General features: G+C 39.1%; 1 protein-coding gene across 2 annotated transcripts in view; it reads right to left on the bottom strand.

The window, feature by feature from the left end:
* SPATA17 (spermatogenesis associated 17) overlaps positions 1-26,959 on the bottom strand; it is a 175,159-nt gene that overhangs the window by 64,692 nt on the left and 83,508 nt on the right. For both annotated transcript variants that reach the window (XM_032786263.2, XM_032786264.1), the window contains exons 7-8: positions 15,977-16,180; positions 11,244-11,392 (exon numbers count right to left, since the gene is read on the bottom strand). In XM_032786263.2, coding sequence (XP_032642154.2) covers positions 11,244-11,392; positions 15,977-16,180 — 353 coding nt within the window. The remainder of the gene's footprint in view (positions 1-11,243; positions 11,393-15,976; positions 16,181-26,959) is intronic.

The raw sequence follows: 26,959 nt of genomic DNA, 5'->3' as shown, positions 1-26,959 counted from the left end.
AAGGCTTGGAAGGAACCTTGACTACAAGGGAGAAAATGAGGAAAGCAATTTTGGCTGAGAGAGAACCTGAATAATTGGGGAGGAGACTGGCTGAAGAAGAGCCTCAGAGAGGGTGGAAGTTTTTGTTTCAGTTAAAGACAGTTTTTAACTTTTATTTGGACAACTGTGACCCTGGAATGGGTGGACTAAGGACTGAGACAAGGCCAGAGCACCAAATTACCTGACAGAGAAACCACCACAGGGGTGACTAGTGATGGCTGCAACCCCATGGCTGGCTATGATGGAGCTTATCATGGTGAGTGGACTCTTTGGACTGACAAATGCTCGGTAACAGGCAAATGCTTGGTAACCTACTAGCAATAGAATCTTGGCCTGTACTCTGATGCCAGATTCCTTCATGCTTTGTCCACACTTCTGAGAAGGGTCTGACACACTTCTACATTAACTGCAGGAAGCCACCTTGTCATTGGTGTTGCACTACCTTGGCATAATGAGGTACATTAAGAACAGAGAACTATGTAGGATTTTCATGCTTACCTTAGCTTCCTTTCTTTTGTAATTTCTAGTTAAACATTTAATATTATTTTAATGCATATTTTTGTGGTTCAATAATAGAAATGCTGCCAAAATCTAATCTATAGCTATGTGAACAGAACTGCAATAATTTTACCTAAACAGGTTCTCTGAACTCTCTCTCAACTTCTTGTTCTAACTCAAATAAAACAGAATTATCTGTCAGTCTAAAGAAGACCATGAACAATTAGCTCCACATAAACTGTTCAATACCATCTGGCACATATGAATTAATTATTTTTATCAAGAACTTAATGAATTTTCAGTTTTCAAAGTTGGGGCCAAATCTGAAGTTCTTCCTCCACCCATTCAGATGTGCCCTCTTTGAGACACTGAGTACTATCACCTGTAGTAGTATCCCTTCTGCTTTTTACTCAGGGAAGGCAAGAAGCTCTGTGGCTGTTCTTATCTTAGCACAACTGTGCTGGGGCAGCCATAATTTGTCCAGTAATGAATGCATGTTAAAACAAGCTGTATTTACAACATAAAGACAGTATAATCTCTTGACGCATCTAGTCTGGTTACTAGTTGTGCTGAAAATTTTTTTATAGTGGGGTGCTGATGGAATCCATGTATGTCAGGGGTTCTCAAACTGGGGGTCAGGACCCCTCAGGGGGTTGCAAGGTTATTTATTACATGGGGGATTGCGAGCTGTCTGCCTCCGCCCAAACCCCACTTTGCCTCCAGCATTTATAATGGTGTTAAATATATAAAAAAGTGTTTTTAATTTATTAGGGGGGGTCGCACTCAGAGGCTTGCTATGTGAAAGGGGTCACCAGTACAAAAGTTTGAGAACCACTGATGTATTTGGTGTTTGTTATTACTACTTCAAGTCGGGGGGTGCAGAAACACCCCCAGCATCCCTAGTTCCAGCACCACTGCTGGTTACATCCAGTGTCATATAATTTGGTAATTATATTATTATTCATTATTTAAGAGACCGTATGCAATGCTACACTGTGTGTCCAGTTCACAGCTGTACTTATCGTATAAATTCTTGTATTTTGTATTCTGATGTCAGTAAATCTTGGAATCATCTGGTCATTTTTGTTTTATCCAGGTCTGCGGTGGAGTAAGGTAGCAGAAAAAAAGAATAACCTACTTCTTGTATGAAGCAAAAGTAACAGAGATCTCTTTTACAGACAAATTCTATAACTTCTTAATTATACACAGACTTATTATCTGCATCCCCAGTGTTATAAAGTACCAGAACTTCATTAGAAAAATTAAGATAGAAAAATGAAGGCACCACTTTGTAAACTTCCACTGGAAATTAGCTGGAAGAAGCAGAGGAATACTGGATCAAAAGAGGGTAATCATGCTTAACTGTGCCCTAGAGCACCCGCATGTATAATACGATTTACACAGTAACTACCTCTCCTATTACAGCTTGTTTGGAGTATTCTGTGTTAATGGGGTTAGCTAATTTAGTATTTTAACTTAAAAAGACTCTGCTGATTAATAAATGTTGCACACTGTGCTAGTAATTAAAATGAATGGAAGAGTTACAAATAGAAGTTGAATTGTTAAGGAAACATTATCTGAAAATATATGGTAATCCCTGTTTATCATAATACAATAACAGTCCAGAAAATATGCAAATTGCTAAAGTTGCAAAGCGTATGAAAAACTAGACATAATTTGAAAAAAGTTTTTAGATGTGTAAGATCTGTATGACATAAAATGCAGTGGTTATTTCCATTGTAACTAACTCAGAAATATAGTGAACTGTATCATCTGGACGTAAAACATTGAAATAGTTTTTTATTTAAGAAAAAATCCTTCTCAAGCATTTAGCTGAATGCAAAATAACAGGTTCTTTAAATTTTGTTACCATTCATTCTAGGCCAACTCCTGACCCTCACGTTCTGTAGGCACAGGACCTATCTAGATCACAAACTTTCCGTAAAAGAGAGGCTATACCAGAACTGGGTAGTTGGACAAGATGTTCACTTTGAAAATTCTTTAGCAAAAAATTTAATGGATAAAATTTAATACTCAGAAGAACAGAAGGAATTCATCCTCTTGGAATCTGGGCCATAGATGGTGGAGTTTGAGCCCACCAAATAACTCCTGGATGTTGGTAGGAAAGACACTCAGAACTCAGCAAAGAGAGTTGGAATGCTCTGAACTATAATCACACTGAAAACAAAAGATGTGGAGAAGAGAGATCAGTGAGGGTTAATTTTTCTTATGTGACAGAACGTGCTCATCTCTTGGGATAGAAAATTAAATAATAGAGGTATTTAGACAGCCCCCATTGCTGTGGTATCTCATTGTCTAACTATCTTTATTACAGCTATCCTCACAAAGCCCTCCTGAGGTAGGGAAGAACTACAATCTCTATTTTACAGATGAGGAACTGAAACACATTGAGCCTTAGTGACTTGCCTGAGGTCACATAGGAAGTCTGGGATGGGTGAAGAAACAGAAATCTGGTTGCTTCAAGCCCTAGGTTAGCACCCTAATCACTGGACTGTCTTTGCCCTCTCTTGTAAAACTATGTCTTTATTTATAAACCACAACTAACTCTGGAGGATTACGTGAACTTTAAAACAATCCTTTTGGGGGGCCCTTTGGAGCACAAGGCATGTGAACTGAGACATATTTCAGAAAAGTTACAGAAAAATTTAATTTCTGACCTTCAGAGAATTACATAAAATAAATACAACAGATCATCATTCTTGGGCTGATGTTGCTGTATGCAACTAAGAAAAGAACTTTACATGCTCAGTGTTCTAAATCTATTTGTTCCAGCAAATAATGTCTCATGCCAGCCACTAGTCCATGCCACATGCCCCCCTACAGTTCCTCACATCTCCTTGTCAATTGCTGGAAATGGGCCATTTTCATTACCACTACAAACAGTTCTTTTTCTCTCCTGCTGATAATAGCTCACCTTAACTGATCACTCTCCATATAGTGTGTATGGTAACACCCATTGTTTCACGTTCTCTGTGTGTGTGTATATATATATATCTTCCTACTGTATTTTCCACTACATGCATCCGATGAAGTAGGCTGTAGCCCACGAAAGCTTATGCTCAAATAAATTTGTTAATGTCTAAGGTGCCACAAGTACTCCCGTTCTTTTTTATATAAAGTGAGTATCCCCTGTTGCTTCAATTTCCATTTCCTAGCCAAGTGGAAAGTAAAATCACTCCATCTCTATAAAAAGGAATGGCATTATTTTGGGGGGTGGAAGGGAGAGGGAGGAAGAGAAGAAGACTTCAACTCTGTGGGGAGAAGTGTGGGTCAGTGGGCACTTTTGTGATGTACTTCTTCAGAGAACAATTATCAGGAAAGTCATTCTTGTTGGGCCAGATACCCAAGTCATTCCATCACTACAATGTGGATAGATTCTAGTTGTACGTGGCCAGCAGAGAATTCCTTTCACACAGGATAATGTTCTATTGGCTTAAGTATGTTGGAGGCAGTACAGCCGCTTCCAGTGTATAGAGATGAAGCAATATTCTGGTAGTGGGGAGGAGCGAGGGGACATGGCAGAGTGAGTGCAACTATGCTTATTCTACACTAGTGCAGGTCCTTCAAGGAACTTACATCAGTGCCATAACTGAGGTCAGTCTCTTAGCTGCTCTAACTTCTGACATAGCTGAGTAGCACAGGTCAGGGAGATCCCTGTGGCTCACATTCTCAACTGCATCAGAACACTGCTTGGATACAGAGCATAGTTGAGCACTCTTTTTAAGATGCATTTCCCAACTGATTTCTAATCTTGAAGACTAAAATGCTTCAGAGATGACATTATAAAATAAAAGATGAAACCAGAAACTGCAGTAGTCTAAAAATGAAGGCAGGTTTATCATATCCTGAGCTGTAATGTTTTAGATTATTTGAGTGGAAGGACAATATATGTTCACCCATTTTAAAATTGGATATAATAGATATAGGCAGAGCCCTGTGTACAGTAGATTATGCATCCACATAAATAGATTTCCATTCTTGTTGCCCCCCTGGTGTGAGACAGATCAGGAACATCCCTAGCTCTTATATTTTTAGTCCTCTGAGACTCTAGCAGTTAGGCACAAGACCCTCCCCTGTGTTCCCTTTCAACTCTAGCTCGCTGCCTCAGCTCTCAGACCCTTCTCAATCAGTTCCTGAAATGCATGGGAAACAAGAATGCTCTTACAAATGCAAATATAACTTCAATGTAAAAGTATACCACTTGCAGCCACACCTTATCTTTGAAAAGAAACCTCAAAGTCTAAGGAAGGTGTGTGGGAATCCTATGTGATATCTTCAAAGGGTGAGAATTACAGATAAGAAATTTTACCTTCTTCAGAGAGCACCGAAGGAAAACCGCTGTTGTATGTTCACACTGACAGCTGCCTGAGCAATAGTATGTTCACACTTGTGGCACTTGCAATGCTATTCAGAGTGGTGCACTCTGGGCAGCTATCCCACAGAGCACCTCTTTCTCTTCTGCCACTAAGACTTGTGGGAAGGTGGAAGGGGTCACAGGGTATCCTGGGTCCTGCCCAATGCCCCATGATGCATTGCTTCACATCCCAGCAATCCCTGTACTTCCATCCACATTTGGCACCATCTTTCAACATCATGCACGTCTGGGATGATGAGCAGTGGCTGCAGAACTTTCGCATGAGGAAAGCCACATTCATAGGACTTTGTGACGAGCTTGCACCAGCCCTGTGGCACGAGGACACAAGAACGAGAGCTGTCCTGTCGCTGGAGAAGCACGTGGTGATTGCATTGTGGAAGCTGGCTACTCCAGACTGCTACTGATCGGTCACTAACCATTTCGGAGTGGGAAAATCGACGGTTGGAGTCATGTCGATGGAAGTGTGCAAGGCCATTAATCACATCCTGCTCCAAAACACTGTGACTCTGGGCAATGTGCATGAGATTGTGGATAGCTTTGCATAAATGGGCTTCCCTAACAGTGGAGGGGCAATGGCATGCACATTCCAATTCTGACACCAGACCACCTAGCCACTGAGTATATTAATCGCAAGGGGTATTTCTCAATGGTTCTCCAGGCGCTTGTGGATCACCATAGCCATTTCACAGACATTAACGCAGACTGGTATGTAAAGATGCATGACGCATGCATCTTTCAGAACACTGGCCCATTCAGAAAGCTGCAAGCAGGGACTTTATTCCTGGACCAGAGGAGCACCATAGGGGAAGTCGAAATGCAATCCTTGGAGACCCGCCTACCCCTTAATGCCATGGCTCATGAAGTCATACAAGGGTCAACTTGACAGCAGCAAGGAGCAGTTCAACAAGAGGCTGAGCAAGTGCAGAATGACTATGGAGTGTGCATTCGGCCGTTTAAAAGCCCACTGGTGATGTCTGTATGGGAAGCTGGACATGGCTGATGACAATATTCCTATGTTTATAGCCATGTGCTGTAAGTTCCATAATATTTGTGAAGAGAAGGGTGAAAGCTTCACTCAGGGTTGGACCGCAGAGGCTCAGCGCCTGGAGGCTGAGTTTGAACAGCCGGAGACCAGGGGCACAGAGCGGGGCCATAAGGATCAGGGATGCTTTGAGGTAGCAATTTGAAGCTGAAAGCCACTAATATTTGTTGCTATGCTCGGGATTGCAGTGACTGTAAGCTAGGAAGGAGATGATTGGTGCACATGATGCAAGAAAGGGCCTTAACATAATTGTATGTTGCTTTGCAGTGCTCTTTTTGCTTTCACTTAACAGAATAAAGATTGATTTCAAACAAACACAATTCTTCTGCTGAAAGACAACAACCAGAGGAGAGAGTCAAACGAATAAATTCATCAGCAGGGAGGGAGAGGGGGAATGGAAGGTCTCAAGAGGAGGAAGGGTCCTGGGACAGCTACAGATTTGTGTATGTCCAGGGATCATACCCAACCTTCTCGTTTGGAGTACGATGCAGCGGGTGCTGTACTTCAGCAGGGCCAAACAGCAGATTGATGGGTGTTGAGGGCAATGGGTATTGGGAATCCACACTGCTAGACTGTGAGGAGGGAGGAGTAGAATGCTGCAGGTAGAGAGTGGAGCCAGGAGGTTGATAAGAGTGTGTTGGTGGTGTGGGGTGGGGGCACATGGGAAAGAGTTTTGTAACAGCGACTGCAGGGAAGGGCAGGCATGGAGCTGCTTGGTTTGAAGAGCTAGTATTGCCTGAAGCGTGTCCGCTTGGCGCTCCATAACTGTTAAGAGCCACTCCGTGGCTTCTTTGTGGTATGCCACATTCTTGTTTCAGTCCTTCTTCTCACTGTCCCACCACTCCTTTAATTCCTTTTTCTCTGGGGTGGAGTGCATCATAACCTCATGCATAAAGTCCTCCTTAGTTCTTCTTGGATGCTTTTTAATTCTTTGCAGTCGTTCTGCCACCGATAACAAAGAGGGAGACTGTGCTCCCAAGGCCATCTCTGTGAAGTTTAAATGTAACATCTTACAGAAGCAGGATTGTTTGCAACACAGACAACACTGTTCCAGTGCTTTAAAATACAGCCAATACTCACACTCCTGTCACTAACTGGCTGACCCCAGGCAAGCACACACAAGCCCACAAGACCCCCAAAATGGTGAGTAGCTACAGGGACAGGGTAAATCACTGTTCCCAGATTCTGCTGTACACTGGGCACATGGCTCTTGGGTATTTGCGGAGAGCCAGCACTGTACGGGGGGCCTGATAATCATTCCTGTCCCCACACTTTCCACAGGAGGTGATCATTATGGAAGATATCTCGCTGCTGAGGGTGAGCAGAGAATCAAGGGAGGATCTTCTTCAAGCCTACGGCTTCTGTCCTGGCCCCTATGCGGCTAGCCTGTGTGCAGCTATGGTCCCCCACACTCTCCATGACGGCACAGCAGTGTGGGAAAGTTACTGTTAATGGGGCAAGAAACAAAGCAGCTCTGCCGAGGAACCTGCAGGAACGGATTGTCCAGTATCTCTACGAGAGTTTCCTGGAGATCTCTGAGGGAGATTCCTGTGAAGTGAGGGAGCGTATCAACAGCCTGTTCCATGGCTCAAACTAGGCATTAGGTGAGAGACAAGCCTGCCTTCTGCAACCTTTCTTCACCCAACAACTCGCTTCAGCAAGTCCCAAAATCAGATCCACTTACCAGGGGCCTCCTCTCCTGTTTGCGCTTCGCCAAGCTCCAACTGCTGTGATTGGCTAGACTCCTCCGGGGTACAAAAGAGGTCCTGACTGCATGCATCGCTGGCCTCTGAGTCATCCTCTGCCTCTGGTTCCCCCTCTCCCTCTTCATCCAAGATTGCCTCCTCCTGGCTCAGTCCACTCTCAACTGGCAACAAAGCCAATGAAGTATCCACAGGGAACTTCGCAGTGGAGATGGAGTCACCACTGAGTATCACATCCAGCTTTTTGCAGAACAGGCAGCTCATGGGCGCAGCATCAGAGCGGCAGTTTGCCTCCCATGTCTTGTGGTAGGCGTTCCACAGCTCTTTCATTTTGATCCTGCACTGCAATGTGTCCCGGTCATGGCCTTTTTCTATCATGCATCTAGAAATCTGTCCATAGGAATCATAATTCTGATAGCTGAAGTGCAACTGTGACTGCACTGCCTCCTCCCCCCAAATACTGATGAAGTCCAGCAGCTCAGCATTGCTCCAGGTGGGGGGATCGCCTGGTGCATGGAGTAGGTATGGCCACCTGGAAAGATGTGCTGAGACCACTGTACTCATCACTGAGCAAACAGGAAAGGGATTTTCAAATTTGCAAAGGAATGTATGGGGTGGGGCTGATGGTTGATCACCTGAGGGAGGGCAATAGAGTTCAAACCGATGGCCAGAGAGGTGAGAACAGACATTGTGCGACACCTCCCAGGGGCCAATCGCAGCGCTGTAATCATCACGGTGTCTACACTGGCACTGCACCGCTGTAGCAACGATGCAGAAAGCTCTACGCCCCTCGTTGAGATTTTTTTTAGAGTTCTGCATCTGTGCAGTTTCTGCGCACTAAGTGGCTTGGCAGTGTGTGCACCTCGGGTGTTACAGCGCTCAAAGCTGCTGTACTGCGCACAAACTTGCCAGTGTAGATGGGGCCTTAGAAAGTAAAAACCTGGAAGTATGTCTCACTTTCCACAAAAGAAAGCATTGACAATAAATGCCTTCTCTCTCTTTTTTTGCTCTGTTTTTCTTTCCAAAAGAGATGAGTAATTCCATAAATAAGCACTATGTTGCAGAAATATAGTCTTAAAGTACTCAGTTACATAGAAATATACAGAACTTTGTCCGCTCATAGAAGATATCCCAGATAATAAACCATCAGTAAATCTTTCCTTGAGGCAAGTATTCCACAACAGTGGCTGCAACCTTATCGGTTACTGCTAGTCTTGATGATGGCATGAAGGTTTGTCATCTCCTTTGCAAGGTTACAGATGTGATCCTGGCATAGCTGGTGTACAAATTAAGCAGTCAAAGAATGGATACATAGTGTACAATCCTTCGCCCGGTGTTGTGGAGGATTTCAAGCACCATTGGCACTAGGACACTGCTTTTGTGCATTAGGATTGTCATTAAAATCTTCCTTATACACCAGCTGAAGAAAGACAACTTACCAAGAAGTTGAAAGACAGCTCAAGGCCACACCCTTCATACTAGACTTCTTATAAGAATTAGAAGAGGTAGTGAGATCTTTATCCAGGACCTGACTCTTCATGACTTCTGATTAAAAATGGTGACATCTGTGGACTAGTGTTATCTCATGAGCACAAGACACTGTGGGTATGTCTACCCAGCCAGTGGCAATGAGCATCCCAGCCCAGGTCAACAGACTTAGGGTGGTGGGGGCTAGCTCTTTAAAAATAGCTGTGTAGACAACACTTTCAAGATGCAGCTTGAGCTCTGAAGCCCACCCCACTCCTTAGGCTTCAGAGCTCAAGCTCCAGCCAAAGCCACAACTTCAAAGCACTGTCTACACAGCTATTTTTAGAGTGCTCAGGTTTGTCAATGTGGAGTCTTACTGTTGTGGGTTGTGTAGGCATACCAATCATTCCAGTAACTGAAGAGCAGGATTCAATTTTAAAAAAACTAAGTGAGATAACATCTTTTTTGTCTCCCAATAACTTCTAGATCTAATTGGCAGAGGTTAGTAGAAAAAAGTTGTGTTTCTCTAACTGCTAGCACTGTCAACTTAACGTGGGATCTGACTATAAGTATGGTTTCTTTCCTTCTTCTACATCATCTCAGGTCTTTCAAGCAAAATCTGGATTTCAGTTATACCTGTACAATCCACTGTCTTCATACTAAGTTCTCCACTACAGAGCAGATGAGATGTGTCTGAGAATGGAATTTGGGCTTGTAATTTCAGTACAAAACCTGGAATGGGCATTCTTTTACTTTTTGTATAAAATTAATTGCATAAATTAATTGAAACTTTCTTAACAATTATATCAGTGATGCACTAAATGGGACAAAATCCAATAAGAAAACAACTTTTACCTGTAATCTGTACCAACCTGTGTTTGGCTGTACCATACAAAAGGAGTAAGAAGTACAGTACTGACATCTTATTTTTGTCACTAAAAATCAACCAATAAAACATGGTCTAAATAGATCTTGGGAGCTGAGCTCTTGAATAAGAAGGTGCCATTTTTAAAGTCACTGTTAAGATTAAAGTAGAAAAAGGGGGGGCAGGGAGGACTGAGGGAAAAGAACATGACAACTGCATTAATTAACACAAATGCCAAAATCCACATCAGTTAATATAAATGACATCATGTGGCAGTGAAACTGGAACAAAAGCTCTAGATTGCAGGTTTCAGAAGGTTTCACTAGAAGCTAGTAGGGACTGCAAAACATAAGCCTTCAATATGTCAATGGGCACAGTATGACCACTAAGACAGATGATTCACCAAACTTTTTTTTTTAAACTCGGGGGTTAAAGCATTGTCAGGAAGCGTTAACTCCAGGGAAAAGCCACCAAAGCATCAAGGTATGATGAGTAACCACAGACCCTGAAGAACTGACCCAACAGAACTCCATTATGATGGATCCAATAGACCTCCACTCTGGTCAGAAAAGAACATAAAAGTGTGTTGATGAGAGTGCTAGATCCTTTGGGATAGATGATGCCTTCAAAGTATAGCCCTATATTCAGGGTTGTTTGGAGATGCACCAGCACAGGTGAAGCGGCTACAGGCAATGGGCTGCAGGAAACCATGCTACTTCAGAAACATAGAATACAGCTTCTATGTCACACTCTGACAGGGCGCCACATGTGCTCCAACTCCCTTTAGAGTGAGCTCTGCTAGTCTATACAGAGGGGAGTACAGCATCAACAGCTAGTCTCACATAATCCTTATGTATCCGTAAGTGCAAAGACTGAAATAGTGCCTATCCGTTAGCAGAGTGCAAGAGTGGCAGAAGGATCCTTGCACCATTTGATTGCTTACTTTCCAGGAAGTCCATCTTCTGCAATGTGTATTATATTACTAGTTGTTTATTATATGTCCTTCTTAGTTCCATAGGTCTGCATGACACACTTCATACAACAAGACAGGGTTTCCGCCCTGAACACTTTACAATCTAAAAAGAGCACAGAATTTAGAAGTATGTACCTAGAATGGTTGCTGGTAAGCTGTCAAATTTGATATTTTATTTTGTCAGACATAAAAGGTTTCTGAAAGCAGGAGAATAAAGCAAATGTTCTCATAAAAGTATAAGAAAAAACCAAGGAACTTACTTATTGTCATTTATGCGGTTTCTCCATTCCTCTCTTTTGATCTCCTCTCTGGCCTTCTCTAGTGAATTGATTGATGTTGCCACCCGCAAGGTTGGTTCCAAAGGCTTGTAACGTTGCTGCAACACTTCAACAGTATCACGGAAGGGCCCCTGACAGGTATAGGATAAGGTAAGTGTTTTGTTGTGTTCTTTTTTAATGTGTTGTTATTATTATTTGTGAAATATCCCTGATGAAAGAGGATGCAGAGTGGCTGGGAAAGTGGCAAGATTTTCTTTCCAAAATAATTAATTAAAGCAGTTCATCTTGATAGAGAGTTACAGATAACATGATGGTTGAGAACATGCTATAAAACCTTAGATGAGGAGTGAGAAATGTACACTGGTGGATTTCTTTAACTATTAATATATATCTTTTACTGAAAAAAGACACACTTCTAGAACTGACTAGGAGTACTTAGTTTTGTTTCTTACCAACATACTAGTAAAATAAAATTTGATCTCCACATAATAACTTGTAGTTGTGCTTAAACATTTGAAAAAAGCCTAAACCTTTCAGTGTTCAGATTGACAGGCTTTGTTACTTTTACTTAATGAAAGTGTCTTTGCCATTTTGACAGTAGAGACACTTTGAAAGAGATTCAAAACATGATTACAGAACTAATTCTTCTAGTAAAATTGCAGACATGACAAATAAAACAGGTGTAAGTGTCATTTGCTGACAGCCCTTTTTCTGAAAAATTAAAGCCTACATTTATTTGGTTGCAGCCAAATAATCTATAGACCTATAGTTTCTTGACAATTTTGTATATTTTAGCTGAAATTCTGTAACCATGTTGTTTAATAATTGATACCGGTACCATTTAATGATACAAATCTATAGCAGCAGAAAGTTCTTTCCTGCACTGTAAAAGTGATTTACACTATATCTTGATTTTAATAGTAACCAGTAGAAACTCACTTGGAGTGTAATTAGTACCATATTAAACTCACTACAATTTTAGTGACAGCTCAGACTTTAGCAGTGTTGCTAATTAAATCTTATTTTCTTTTTACTATTGCACTGTTGATCTTGCACTGAAGTAGTGAAACCTTCTGAAAATATGAATGGACAAACAATCCTGATCATGTCCCTTATTCTCGAAGATCTCCTTCTTTAAATAGGTTATCACTAACAAGTCACAGCTGGAGTTACTGCAAGCACTGAGTGAAGACTGTGGGGCTAATAAAAAGAAATGATTCACGCCTCATTTATGTTCACTTATGTTTTACATTAATAGAAACCAATAATAGGAACCAGTTACCATAAAAGTCATGGACCGTAAATAACACAAATGGCAAATAAGTATCATCTAGTACTTTTCACAGCTGGACAGGAGGATTGCTATATTTGAAAGTAGTTAATGGATTTTTATTGGAACTTTCCTTTTTAAAGGCACAGAATCATGTTTCACAAGTCCCTTTTAAAGATTCTAGGGAAGCAAGTAACCATAATTTTTATGCTTTTGGCAAGCTTTTCTCCTACTTTACGTCCAGAAAGTTTACACAAAGAATAAATCTATTTTATGGGATCACTATAGCTCTTCTAAAGACAATAAAATAAAAAAGTTTTAGGCTGCAGGGGAATAATAAATACAATAGCAATTTACTGAAAATAGTAAATGTTATTTGCCTTCTGTCCAATCAGAGAGAGCTATAGAAAAAAGTTTAAAACATTAATACTCCTTCTGTACTACAAAATATTTGCATAAAGTAGATATATGGCTGACGGGAAGAAAAGTGTCAAGTGACCTGGTCGGTGTTCTTGTGTAAATAAAATAACCTGTAAGAAACATAGATGCATGTCCTACAGGGGAAAATACAAACAATGGACAGTCTTTCTTTTTCATCATGATTTTCTCACTTGTATTCCACTGGGTAACCGCTGAAACAGATGATCAAAATAGGTCTTCTCCATATTTAATTATATTTCACCTTTTCCTTTGTTTATATTTTGAATGAAATTAACAGAGTAGAGCAATTACTAATGGAAGTGAAAAAGGGTAACTATGCACTTCCTCAAATAATGCCCTGTCATTATAAATGAAAGTGGAATATAATTTTAAAATATTAAGATGGTTCTACTCTGCAGATTTTCCTCTTTCTCTGAATCACATATTTGGAGGAAGCTTATAAACCATGAAGATAAACAGTTTAGAAACATCTAATATAGCTAGAGAGCAAATCCATTCATCTACTTGCATTTAAGAACTCAAATATCAAGATTGGTGAGTACTGTGATGCTTACAAACATCTCTGCCCTTCCAATGTTTCCAAGCATCCCAGGAGCTCTGCTTCAAAAGGACGGGAGCCTCTTTTATGGGGAATCAGGATGGGATAAAGGAGGGAGTTAACTAATCCTCTTCCTCCCTCAGGAAACAAAACAAAACAAAAACTCTGTGTGCAGTTTGAGCACTGTGGTGAGTAGGATAAATCTTCTTTCTAGGGAGTGGTCCACTAGATGATTTGTCAAGGGTTGGCAGATCGATAAATATTTTGTTCTAAGTGAAATCATGTTAGTTCCTCAATGCCTTCTCTCACCCCAGCATAGCTACCAGTCAGAAAAAAAAATGGGTTGAGGGAAAACCTAAAAAAAAAAAGCAATGTGCTTGCTGTTTTTAATGTCCTTTAATGAAGAGATGACTAATTTCAGTATTAGCTGTACTTTCATAAGATTGTAAGTCTAGTTAATTCAGTAATAAAAGTGATAGATCTGATATAATTGATAACAGCAGTGTTAAAAGTTTTCTTTTATATATGTGATCTTTCATACACAGCACTTACCTAAAAAATGCAAAATACCAATTTCCCTAAGAGACAACTGATGGATACTTAATTTTTGTACTCTTAAATATACATAAATTCCATTCTCATTTCAATATCATGCTTGTGGGCAAAGCACATTTGAGATATCTATAAAGGTGGTGATGTAACACAAGTGACTAGCATGGGGTCTGATGCATACAATAAAGCTAGTGTGGAAAAGTGTTGTCACAGAGAACTAAGCCACAAGGATGGCTAGTGATTAAATCCTGTATTGTCACACTAGACCACTTTCAGACCTGTGCATTCTGAGGGGTTTTCATGTCCAGCTGTTTCATCAGCTCAGACCAATGTCCTTTCCTGAGATATACAACCCTAAATTGTCAAAGTGGTGTGCAGGGATTTAGCCGTGTGACTCCCATTAACATCAATAAGAGAGAGACAGCTAAATCCACGCACTGTGCTTTGATAATTTACCCCACAGTGTACATTCCAGGGCACCGAAAGGATTAAAGTATTATATAGTAAATTCCCTCTTTGGGGTGCAGGAAATACACAGAACTCTTCTGGTTTGCTCTGAAAGGCTATCTGTGTATGATTTCGCTCTCTCTCGCTCTCTCTCTCTCTCTCGTGTGTATATAAACTTAGAAAGTGCTATAAAATATTCCAGCCAGAACAGAAACTTGCAAGATAAACACATTGCATAATAATAAAGTGATCTTGCAAGAGTAAAGTAGCAGTGAAAATACTGTCATTTCCCCCTTTGTTTCAAGACATTCAAATGACCCTATGCAACATACATCAGGCAAAGTATCTTCACTATTCTTAGAGACATAAAGTACATACAGTCACAGTCCACTGAAGGATAGGCATAACACCTTTTGCCCTCTGAGTAAGGACAGTTAAAGCAGCACTTCAGAGGATACGTAAAATACCCAAAAATACAAATTACCTACTTGTTACCATCACTTGCTATTTAATTACTGAAGCAAAAATGATAAACTCAACGGAAATTACTGAAGGGACTTAGTATGGGAGTGTTTTCTTTCTACTTATTAGCTAATAATTGCATTGAAGAGATAAATTGAGGATGGGATTGAATGCCACGCATATGTCAGGCATTCCAAAGAGCATTCAGAGTTTTATAGGCAATAACAAAACTAAATTTGAAAAAGGGAGGCAAATGGAATGGAAACTCAGCAGATTTTGCAAACTGAAAAATCTGTAAGGACAGGAGGGTGAAAAATTGACTCTCTTGAAACATAAAATAACTGTATCCTGGGCCTTGTCTACAGTAGGAAAATTTCTGAAATGTTTCCCACGAGCAAAATAACAAGCTACGTGCAACATATGCTGTCACCACCATATGGAATTGAGACCATGATAGCAAAAAAGGGGATTTTATCAGCTTGGTGAATCATGCAGAACAACATGTTAAAACTTTTTTAATTAAAACTGACACACATCTAGTGGACACAAAAGAGAAGAAAGCATTTCTTTTGAGAGGATATTTCCTAGCCTTTGAATGAAAAGCAAAACTTAACAGAAAGGTAAATGTGATGGTTATTTTTGTTTTCTAGTTGTTACCTGGCTTTTTAAAAATGTTTTTCTTTTAACTGGTTATCTCTTCATATCATCTCTAATTTCTCCTGCATGCCAATTGTATCATCCCAGAATTATGTTTAGACTTGTGCAAGATGGTAGTTTCTTACTGGAATTTTCAAGTGTTCATATCTTTTCAAAGAACAAAAATGCAGTCTACATGATCCCTATCTCCTTGCCTTTTTACGTTCTCTTTCTTGAAAATGAAAATAGACCTCTTTCAAAGAGGTCTATCTCCTGAACTAGTATGATGAATACATAAAAATAAGAACAATATTATCTGCAAAACTATTTGGCAGAATTGGTTGCCTAAGAGTTATTGGTATGCATTACCTGAGGTTTCTGTCTGCCAATGGGTGGAAGAGGCTTCATTGTAGGGAAAGTTAGGGCACTTGTACAAGTTGGCCAGTCAGAAATCTCATCAGTAAGATGCTTCTTTATTTGTTGCTGTCTGTGGCTAAAAGGCCTCGCCTTCTGTAACCGTACTTCCATTGGATCAGGTGATTGTCTGAATGGTGAGTTGTACACACCTGCCATCTAAGGAGAAAATGGAGCTATCTTGAATTCAAATAATTTAAAACATATGTTTGTTTTTATGCTTTAAATCAAAATGATTAAGACAACTATGTAACAAAGGTTTCAGCAAAAAGTTTCAGTAGGACTACTGACGTGAGAAAGGACTCTGGATGAAATACATTCCTGTGCACCGTTTATGTCCCATTAAGACAGGGCTTAAGTAGGATTTACATGGTGCATAGGCCTCCTGCTGGCCTTTTGCATAGGGGTAAATTTTACACACGGAGGCACGTGTTGCAGAACTGAGACTACTAAGCTCATCTTTTCTTCCAGTCATATACAATTCTTCTCCCTCCATACAAAGTAGCCATACAAATATAACAATTTCTCTTAATAATTATATTGGGCAAATCTCATTCTAGTTTAAAACAAAAAATATTGAATGTACATCTTGTAATGTAAAGTAGTAGAATCCATAATAGAAAAAATAGTTTTCAAAATATATTATCTGTTATTTTGAAAAACGCTGAAAAAGAGGAATACAGATGCCATGTGCACCTTTATATCTCTGCACTGCTATGATGGCTGAACCACAATTTGGCTTCAAGAGAATAGCAAATGGCAGCATTCTCACAACTAGAGTGGAATGACAATGGAGAAAACCATTCCATGAATATTCATATGAATAAAAAAGCAAAATTTTGTTCGATCTTCCTTGCAGCACTTTGATGTTAACTTTCTGCAGACATTCAAGCATTCAACACTTGTGAAAAGTGAATATTAAGGTCAAACAGGTATTCTGAACTGTATATTAAGCTGTAAAATTCAAGTCCACTTTGTAAATTCAGTAATTTGGTAACAATATGATGTTACTTATGTGACTAAACAACAAAGCCATAATTTCAAATTGTTAATTGGCAATATCCATTATTCGCAATTTGCAAATGTCTAGCAGGCCAAAAGTTACATGGCAAACAAATTTCCAAATCATTTTGTATAATAATAAACTGAAAATATTTCCATCTGTTTTCAGGCAATTCATGAAAAGAGATAAAACTAATTGTTGAAAAAAGATAAACTTTAACATAGTTTTAATAATTAATTTATTTAGTAAACATAAGAATCACTATATCCCACAGCACAAAACTACTGCATTTTTGATCAAATAGATTACATCTGTGTAAAGGTGCATGTTTCAGAAATTAATCTAAAGATCATAAATGCTTTTTGTAAAATAATATGCTTGCAGAATTCTTAGTTTTTTAACCATGTTTGTCCAAAGTATTTTTTAATTTTGTTCTTAGCATGTTATTAATTTCCAAAACCTACTGAATAAAAAAAGCAGGTGAAGACATTACTTTGGGGGAGCAGTAGGTGTGAGGGAGAGAGTAAACATTTATAATGTGCCATTTTTCCTCCTGCAAGACTATTTTGGCCCTCTGAGAAAATTAAGTAGAGCATCAGGCTCCTCATAAAGTATTAACAGCTTGGGCTTGGGAGGATTGAGAGCTCCCCAACTAACTCTAATGAATTTTTCATTAGTGTCCCCCACTGGGAAAATCAAACTCATGGGGTTAAAAACTTAAATAAGACCTTTATGAAACTTATTGTTTAATGTATTTAGATATGCAAAGATGATTGCTTATTTTATATTGCTGTTAAATTCTATGGGACAGGTTTGCCTATCTGAGTATTTTGGACCTAAAGCCATTGTAATTATCTCAGTGTAACTCTCTCACACCACTCTCTCCATTCCCCTGGGGCTAGGGTAGTAGGAAAAAGAGGACATGGATGTATGACGGCATGGCCAGGAGACCTTTGCACCAACCCAATCTAACACAGCACAGGAGCACTGGCCTTGTCCAGAAGCTGCAGCAGGATCAGAGGAGGGAATGCAGAACTGCAGGCCACCCTGTGATCTGTGTTCTCTGCAGTTCAGCTGCACCCTCTGATTTTGCTCTATATTTGAATGTATCTTAGATTCCCAAAATCATCTCAGAATGTTTCAGATTCATTTCAGACTCTTATTGACTATTTTCCCAGCATTTTATAGATAAGCCTGTCTGTAACTCGTATTTGCTTGCAAATACTTAATGATCTGCAGGAGCTAGATTAATAGATGTTTCCAAAGACAGTCTCTGGCTTTTATTGTATTGCTGCATAATTACTGCATGAACTTCCACTATATATTTGTTATGCACCTAATATTAAATTCATACAGATACAGAAGGTCTGTTCAAGGCCCTCCACACCAGTTGGGCTCCATGTGGGGGATGTAACATGGTGTCCAGAGGAATGGACATGTCAATGCAAGAATCCATCCACAGTCCAGCCCCAATTCAGAAAGCACTTAAGCATGTTCTTAACTTTAAAGTATGTGCCAGCTATAATGGGTGCTAAGCACATACTTAAAATGAACATTACAATTTTCTTGTCTTCGAGGCTCTTCGCCATTAAGTCCCACCATGTCTATTGATATGCTGGCATATCAAATTGTCAGCCTTGCCTTTGCCCTGCCAATAATGGCAGCCTCAACTGGCCTCTTGTCCATTTCTCACTCTAGCACCTTCCCTGCTTTATTCCATGCCCCTCACCTGGTATATGGAAAAAACTCTGCATCACAATTCACAAAGCCATCTCCTCATCCTTTGTTAAATCATTCCTCAAAACCTAACACTTCTGTGATGCTATGGATTGCTTCCATCTAGCACTGGTTAGGCAAGTGATGACCTGTAACTTCTGCTTTCTACAAAACTCTGTTCATTCTACTGTTCCCTTTCTCTCCCAACCCACTCCCCACCTAATGGGTCTGTTGTGTTCATGAGTTGTACCCTGTCTATCACCTAGATTGAGTTTTGTGGGGTAGAGACTGTCTTCCTTGCTACATGACTGTACAATGAGATTCTGATCTTTGATTGGTGTTTCTAGGCACTACCATAATACAAACAAAAGGGATGTTTTACTGAATTGGGGCCTCCAAATGTGCTGTGGAGGGGAGTCTCTCAAGTGGCTCTGCATAGATTAGCATACAGGGTTGCTTTGGGAGGGAACAGTAATAATAATTGTAATGCCTATTCCTATATAGTGTTTTTCATCAGTAGATCTCACAGTGCTTCATAATATTTAATGTATTTATCTTCATAAACCTCTGTAGTCTGAGGTAGGGAAGTAGTATCCACTCTTTTCAGATGGGAAATTGAAGCACAGACAGGAAGTCCATGGTGGAATAGGGAATTGAACTCAGGTGTCTCACATCCTAAGCTCATGTCCTAACCACTGGGTAATTCTTGGAACAGGGCCCTTTGGCATACTGCCTCCTATCCAAGGTTATCTTGTTCTCAGCTTTTTCTTTTAAAAATTAAACTAAAGTCTTCAGCTGTTACGGTTACAGAGAAAACCTCAGAAACGTGATCCAAATGTAACTGATGCAGAGATGTCTACATGAGCCTGCAGAGAGCCAGGAATAATAGTCCTGAGAAGTGTGAACTGCTTATTTTCAATGAGGTGTTAGCTCAGATGCCCAATGATGATAATTCAAATGACTTTCATTTCTCGTGTAAAAATAGAGATGGCAGTTCAACAGATCAGCATGGTTTACTTTAGATAAGGTCTCATTTTGGTGTCATAAGTAGTGAGTAGAGTTTGGGAAATACCATCTCTTAGGCCTAGTCTACAATTAAAAGTTAGGTCAACATAACTACAGTACTCGGGTGTGAAAAACTCACTCAAATATAATTTAATGCTGTAGCTCCCATAGTGTAGAAATGGCCTTACTTTCTTCCCCAATGAAGGAACCAACCACAAGGAATCTGGCAGAACCCATGAGCACATTCAAGTTCCACCAAAGGGAAGCTGAAGACCAGGAAGCTCAGGGCTGGTCTACGCTGAACATCTGCACTCCTCAGAGATGTAGTTAAGACAACCAAACCCCTAGTGTAGACAGCACTAGGTCAACAGAAGAATTCTTCTGTCAGCCTAGCTACCACTTCTTGGAGAGGTGGATTACTTACAGCGATGGGACAATCCTTTCTGTTATTGTAGTGCCTACAATGAAGCCCTACAGCAGCACAGCTGCAGCACTGCAGTTGTGTTGCTGTAGCATTTTAAGAATAAGTCTCAGAAAGCACATGATCATATTTTCAACATCTATCTAGTGTACAATGAGCAATATCTCATTTTTGTACTTCACATGGGTGGAGGTTATGTTTTGGTCAGAGCTTGGAAGAGCATTACCACCTTTTTCCCCCCGATTCTGACTCCTGCAGGGAAGCCTAGAAAAGGGACCACAAGATCTGTAATTAGAGGATTCTATTGTCCCTAATACTCTGCAAAAGTACTGCAGGGACGTTGTGGTCACTAATCCAGCCAATAGGTTTAAGTAGCAGCCTTGTTCAGACTGTGATAGCCCTCCATTGAGGGTTGAGTTTAACTTCTCTAATCACAATGGACTTAATGCCCATAAAGCTCCCTTACTTTGGCTTTATGAAGGTGAACTGAATTTCACCCATGCTTCTTTGTGCTCTTAAAGGTTAACTTAAGATGTATCTTTTTTCCCGTTTGCTTTTGAAATTTACTTCTGGTCTTGCTCAGCAAATATATTTATTTAATTTAGTTTTTTATTTTTCAGGAAAACACATGAACATGTTATAAAAATTTTCTGGATTCAAGAGTTGCTTGTTACCTTTATTCCTATTTGAATTATACATACTATATTTCACAAAAGCTTAATTGTACATATGAATCTAATTCTGTCATTTATATTCCATATTTACTTTGCTACATACATATATTTCTGTAAAATCTTAATAACCCATATTGGATACAAATTTAATTTTGTCACCAGGAAGAATGGTGGTGTTGCTATAACTTAGCCAAAGGCAGATGATTTAAATTTGTGTAAGCTAGCTTTCTTCTAAAACTAGCCCTGAATTTCCTATATTAGAAATAGGAAATACAACCAGCTTTAACATGATCATAAATTATCTTTTTTTTTTTTTTTAAAGAACTATAATCAGGAACAACTTTTAAGTCATTATCTGTTATCTACCCATTAAACACTGTTATTGAACTATTTCACATTTACGTGTATACATAGACATGATGGAAAAATGCAAATACCCCTGTAAGCATAATGGCTTTCTGAAACTGCATTTTGTAATCTGTATAGGGTTCCTGCATATTCTTTACAGGACTTTATTCAGATATTTTGCACTTTATAGTGGCAGAATAGGAAAGTATAGTTTAATGTATTTCAGATTATTATTGCTAAAATAATAACGTAAAAGCTGCTTTTTTATAGTTCACTTTTACAAACTACCAGTTTAATTAAGACATGCAAGTAATGGCCCCAATCCTGAAAAAGAATTTGGCCTGCATGCAGTCGTAGTGAAGCAATGGGACTCTGCACAAATACAAGGGTCTCTACAGTTTGATTTCTCTGTGGGATCTGAGGCAAAGTTCGTTATCAGATGTATTTCAATTTTTATCATTTTTTAGAGTAATCTTTAATTATTTTAAAGTTCAATTTTATATATGCTAGTGTTCTGATAAATGTATTAATTACTAGCATATCAGCCAAAGCTGCAGAGTTCAGACCTATATTAAAAGCAAAATACAAAATTTAACCCAAATTTGTGGCAGTGTTTGGATTTAATATATGCTTGTTCAGGCCCATCATGTAGATTGGCCTGAGCTGCAAATTTCAGATCCAGGCTTGAACTTGTGGAATATTTGTGAAAAAAGGCTGGATTCAGTGTTCCAGTTTTGGCCGATCTATAACTATTGTTCTGATACAGTTAACACATCTCAGCAAATCAAAACTCTGTTCCCACAACATCTTGCACGTCGGCTGTCTTCTGTACCCACAGATCCCTATTCACTTTATTGGGTAACATGAGTGTTCATGAGTGCAAGAAGTTGCAGGTTTGGAACCTTTGACTTTTAGTCGCATCTTTTATCTTAAAGCAGCCTGACACAGTATTTTAGAATTCATATCTTATTCTCTTTTTTTCTGACCTTAATATAATATCCCTCAAGTGTAAGATCATCATAGTTAATGTTGCTTTTCATAAGCTTATTGATAATGGCAGTAAATTAGCAGTCTTACGAAATTATCTAGTACCTTGATTCCAATACCCCCCACACTTTTTTAGCCAATTTCTGTAAGTAGACTGTGATTTCCCTCCCCCACCCCACCCCAAATATTATTATAAGTTACAAAAATCACACCTAGCCAGTGGGGAGCATGACACATTTTTCTGTGTCATGTTCTTCACAAATGAGAAGGACTTCTGTCAATGCTGGCTTTCTGGGATTTCATTTTCAGGAACAATTTTCTGAAGTGACAAACACTATGGGGAAATCTGTGCTAACTGTTAAAAAACCTACAACTGAGTTATTTGCAGTACTGTCATGCTAACTTCCTACTCAATAAGACCAAAGAAATCTCAGGAGGGGACTCTGCTAATAGCTTCTTACTGACCTCCTTGCATCAGGCCGTGCTGCTGAATGGTGGCCCAGTGGTGAATATGGCAAATGAGGTGTGAAAAGCACAGATTTTTTTAAGGCTATGATTCTAACTCGTTTGGGGGAGGGAGGTGAGAGAGAGAAATGAGTTATACAATAGATATATATTTTTTCCTTGAAATTCTCCCCATCAGACCCTCCATCATGGAAACCCAAGCATGACCTAGAATATTAATTGTGCCAGGTCACGCATACTAGCAAATGTACCATTTGTTACCCACTCATCCTTAGTATTACATTAATATTTTTAATCATTTTTCAGTTCTAACAATCTATCATTTAGCTTTCTTCCAATCATTTTTATCTTCATAATTAAGTATGGTATATGGAGAAAGAAACAAAGATATGATAAAATGCAAACATTAATTTAATGAACACCATATCTGAATTTTTTTCTATTCAATATCATTTTTGTCACTGAGTTTGGGCTGGGCTGTGGAGCATCCATGGTTATATCTTTTCTAACTTTTAATTTCATTATGTTTATTATTTATAGTTTCCATCTGTACCCACAGGTTTACTAGGTACATCTCAGAATAAAGAGATGACATGATCTCTGCCTCTAGGATCTTTCAAGTGAAATTAGACAATGTAACAAGGGATGAGGAAGGCATGAGAGGGAAGATGATTGTGTCATTGCTCAGTGAGGATTAGTGAACAGGATGATATAGGGAAGAGGGTGGTTTTGGTATTTTTAGTTAGGAATATAGGGATTCTTTTAGTTGACTAATTTCTTGTCTTTTAGATACTAAAATAGACACCATATAGTTTTAAACAACAAAGCACATGCTGGTAGCTGTAACTGGTAAACAGTAAATATGCATAAATATGTAAAATTAAAAAGGAGTGGAGCTGGTTTTCAGATAAAGTGCAATCATGAAATCTTTAGAGAATTTTTCCTCCTATCTTAAAAATACGTCATACGTCTCAATATATTTTAATCAAGCTTCAAGTAAAGGAATGTTCTGTGTTAAATACTTTCCCACATGAGTGCTGGAAGGCAAAAATGATTATCTCATATATAACCATCATAAATGTAAATGTCGCTTTTTAACAATCATTTATTTCTGAAAAAAATAACTTCAAGGCAGAATGTCTGGCTGACTGACTGCCAGGATAAGGGCTTAAAATAAAGTTTTACTTTCTCATAGTGCTCATTTAACCAGGAGTCAGATGACTATTTCCTCAATATACAGTATATTATGTTATGAACTGTAGTTGTTTTGAGGGACCGAGAAAGCAACCCAACAAGATAGGGCGTTAACTTGGAAATACTTTTGTGCTCCATTTTAATTTTTAAAAACAAAGCAAGTTGAGAAAAGAGGGAATAGATTTTTAAAGCCATAAAAGTAAAAACATGAAGGAGAGCTGTGAATGAAATATTTGCTAGAGATGGGATTGCTGAATCAACACTGACCAGTGCACTTCATCATAATTATCAGGACATACTACTGCCAGGGGATTTATAAAAATCCCACTCAGCAAATAATTGCCCTGCTGTTAGGAGATAGTCAGAGTGTTAACACACTGTCACAGTCCAGTGTTTAGTAAGATATTCAACATTCAATTACTCTTGCTGAGAACTAAAAGGAAACATGATCATTTCTCAGCTACTGCAGTTATGCTTCCACATGACTTCCAGTGAACAATCTTGTTAATCCCCAGATATAGTTTCTTTTAGGAGGCAGAAGAACTACTTTAAAACATTAATGATTCAGAATGAAAAACCTTGTTGAAATGATTTTGTTTTGTTTTTAAAAATGATTTCAAATGCATAGATTACTGGATTGCAACAGACTACGGAATTATTGCATACAAAATGAAAATAAAATAAAAGGATATTATGTTTAACACAAAATATATTTGGAAAAAATCCTCTACAAAACTCTATATAAAAATTATGATAGCACCAAGTAGGTGTATGAGGTCAAATATGAAACATCAAAGAAATTTAATCTATTTCAGAAGATGTCTTCTCACAAATAAGAATAATCTGTATTTTTTTAGTTACACAAAATATATGTTAGATAAAATTTGAAGAAATGTAGAACCAACGTATTCAGTTTGAAAAATGTTACAAACCAGCCCCCGATCCCATAATTTAGTATCTGATTTTGCTACCACTGAGGTCAATAACAAAATGTTCACTGACTTTAATCAGTTCTGAATTAGTTCTTTATCCAGGTGTCACACCACTGAGCCCAGTAGTGTTGCACTGGTATATGCAAGGTGACTGTTTAGTCAACTGTATCCAATTAATATATTGGGCCTGATTCTGCAGTCTCTATGCAAAAGCTCACTTGATTTCAATATGAGATTTGTCTGCAAAGGACTGGAGGATCCAGTCTATTACCTATAGCAGGGTCTATATTGGATGTGTTTGTGATAAACCATTTATTCAGAAAATGAAGAAGTCATAAATGAGTGATGAGTAGAGTATTTTCTTGCAAGTGGGATTAATTACCTGTCCTCCAGATAATATATATTCTGTTTAAACAGAGAAATAGAAACATTCGTTATTGTTATTCTGCTTTCACATTGCAGGGTTTAGTTCAATCCCTCCAATCTAAGATTTTTGTTTAATACCAAAATAATGGCACCATCATGTTCTAAAGGAAAGACAGTGCCAGGAGTGAGGAAATATTGGCAGCTGATAGTCTTTGCCATAGAATACAAAACTAAACACAAATCCTGCAAAGACATTGAGGTCCACTGCAGCCAACAAAATCACAGTGGAATATTTAAGCCCCTTCACATAAATAACTGCTGCTGGAGAATTTAGACCCCAGGATAAAACAGGAATAAACTACTTTGAGGTCCTAATATAGGGAACACAAAAGCTGGGGTACCCAGCCAAGACACCACAGCCCAATCTCCTGCAAAGATTAAGGCTATCCCATACATACATCATCAATCTTTCATGGATTCTGTGTCTGACTGACACTTTATTCTGCTTATTCTAATTCTAATGCAGCATCTTGACAACCAGATCAGGGATGAGAACTTGGATGTGTGAATGGTAGCATATAAAACAATGTTCCCACAGTGAAGAAACAGAGTTGGGAATCAGGAGAACATTCCAGGTTCTCTCATGGACTTCCTATTTGACCTTAAGGCAAGATTATTTTTTAAAAGTGTCTAAGTGGCCTGATTTTCAAAAATGCCAAACATCCACCAGCTCCTGTTGACCAGGTGTTGTTGGTTCCCTGTATTTTTGAAAAACAAGTCACTTATTTCTGAAAATTTTGTCCTTACTCCTTGTCATAGGTTGTACCTCTTGGGCACCGCAATGGGTGAGACTGAGCATCTCTCTTGTCACAGACATTCTTCTCTGACTGTAGGTGTCACTATTTGCTAGTTTAGAACGCAGAGTGGTCATCCAGCCTTAAGTTTTTGAGAGGTGGCAACCCCCCTTCTAACAACATTCCAAAAAAATGGTAAGGGCAAACCAAATAACAGTGCCGCCCACAGAGCAGTCCAGTCTACCCTAGCAGTTCTCCACTAGGTAAGAGGTCAGTAGTCTTTATGAAGGGGCTCTGGGCCCCCGTTGAGTCTAAAGGACCTATGCTAAGCACTCTGGATTCTAAACAAAAAGTGAAAATGAAGTAAAGAAGGTCCCTCCACTTCTTTGGAGGGCCTAGGTGGCAGAAGCTCTTCAGCCTTCTCCTAGTAATCAGTCCCTTCTGTGGGGCTAGGGAGCTCTATCTCTCTTACCTCTGAGTAACACCCTGCACTGGGCTTGGATCATCTCTTTTCAGGAGCCGCCCTCCTCAAGGTTTGATAGGCATCACAGGTGGGCCGAGCCGGGGCTGATTATGCCAAGAGGAGCTCTTTAACCCCTTCTTGACTGCGGTGAGAAGCTGTCCCACCACAATCTCCTGTGCTTCACTTTCTGCACTTGTAAATTGCAAATTATAACTCCATTTACTATTTACTAACATCATCTCTCCCATAAAGACAAAAACACTGGTCATAAAAAGCAATTAGCCTATGGCTTCGTCACACCATTTCTCTCAAAGGATTGGAAACAAATCCCTCTAATTATCCAATGATATCCTGTTAGAATATGGTAAGTGCTATCGGTTATACAGGTGAATATAAGAGTTGATAGAAGCTCTTCTTTACAGAATACGGGATTTTGTGACAACATAAGAAACAGCTGCTAAACAGAGAAATAGTTTTACTTCCCTAAGAACATGTACATGTGATTAAGTAAACTAGTGTTCCATTAACCTTCAGTGTCTCTATATGTCTGTCTGTTTCTCTGTGTATGCA

This window comes from Chelonoidis abingdonii, chromosome 3 (genome assembly GCF_003597395.2).
Source record: "Chelonoidis abingdonii isolate Lonesome George chromosome 3, CheloAbing_2.0, whole genome shotgun sequence".
NCBI lineage: Eukaryota > Metazoa > Chordata > Testudines > Testudinidae > Chelonoidis > Chelonoidis abingdonii.
Note: the sequence above shows the minus strand (reverse complement) of the source record. Positions and strands in the feature narration are given on the sequence as shown.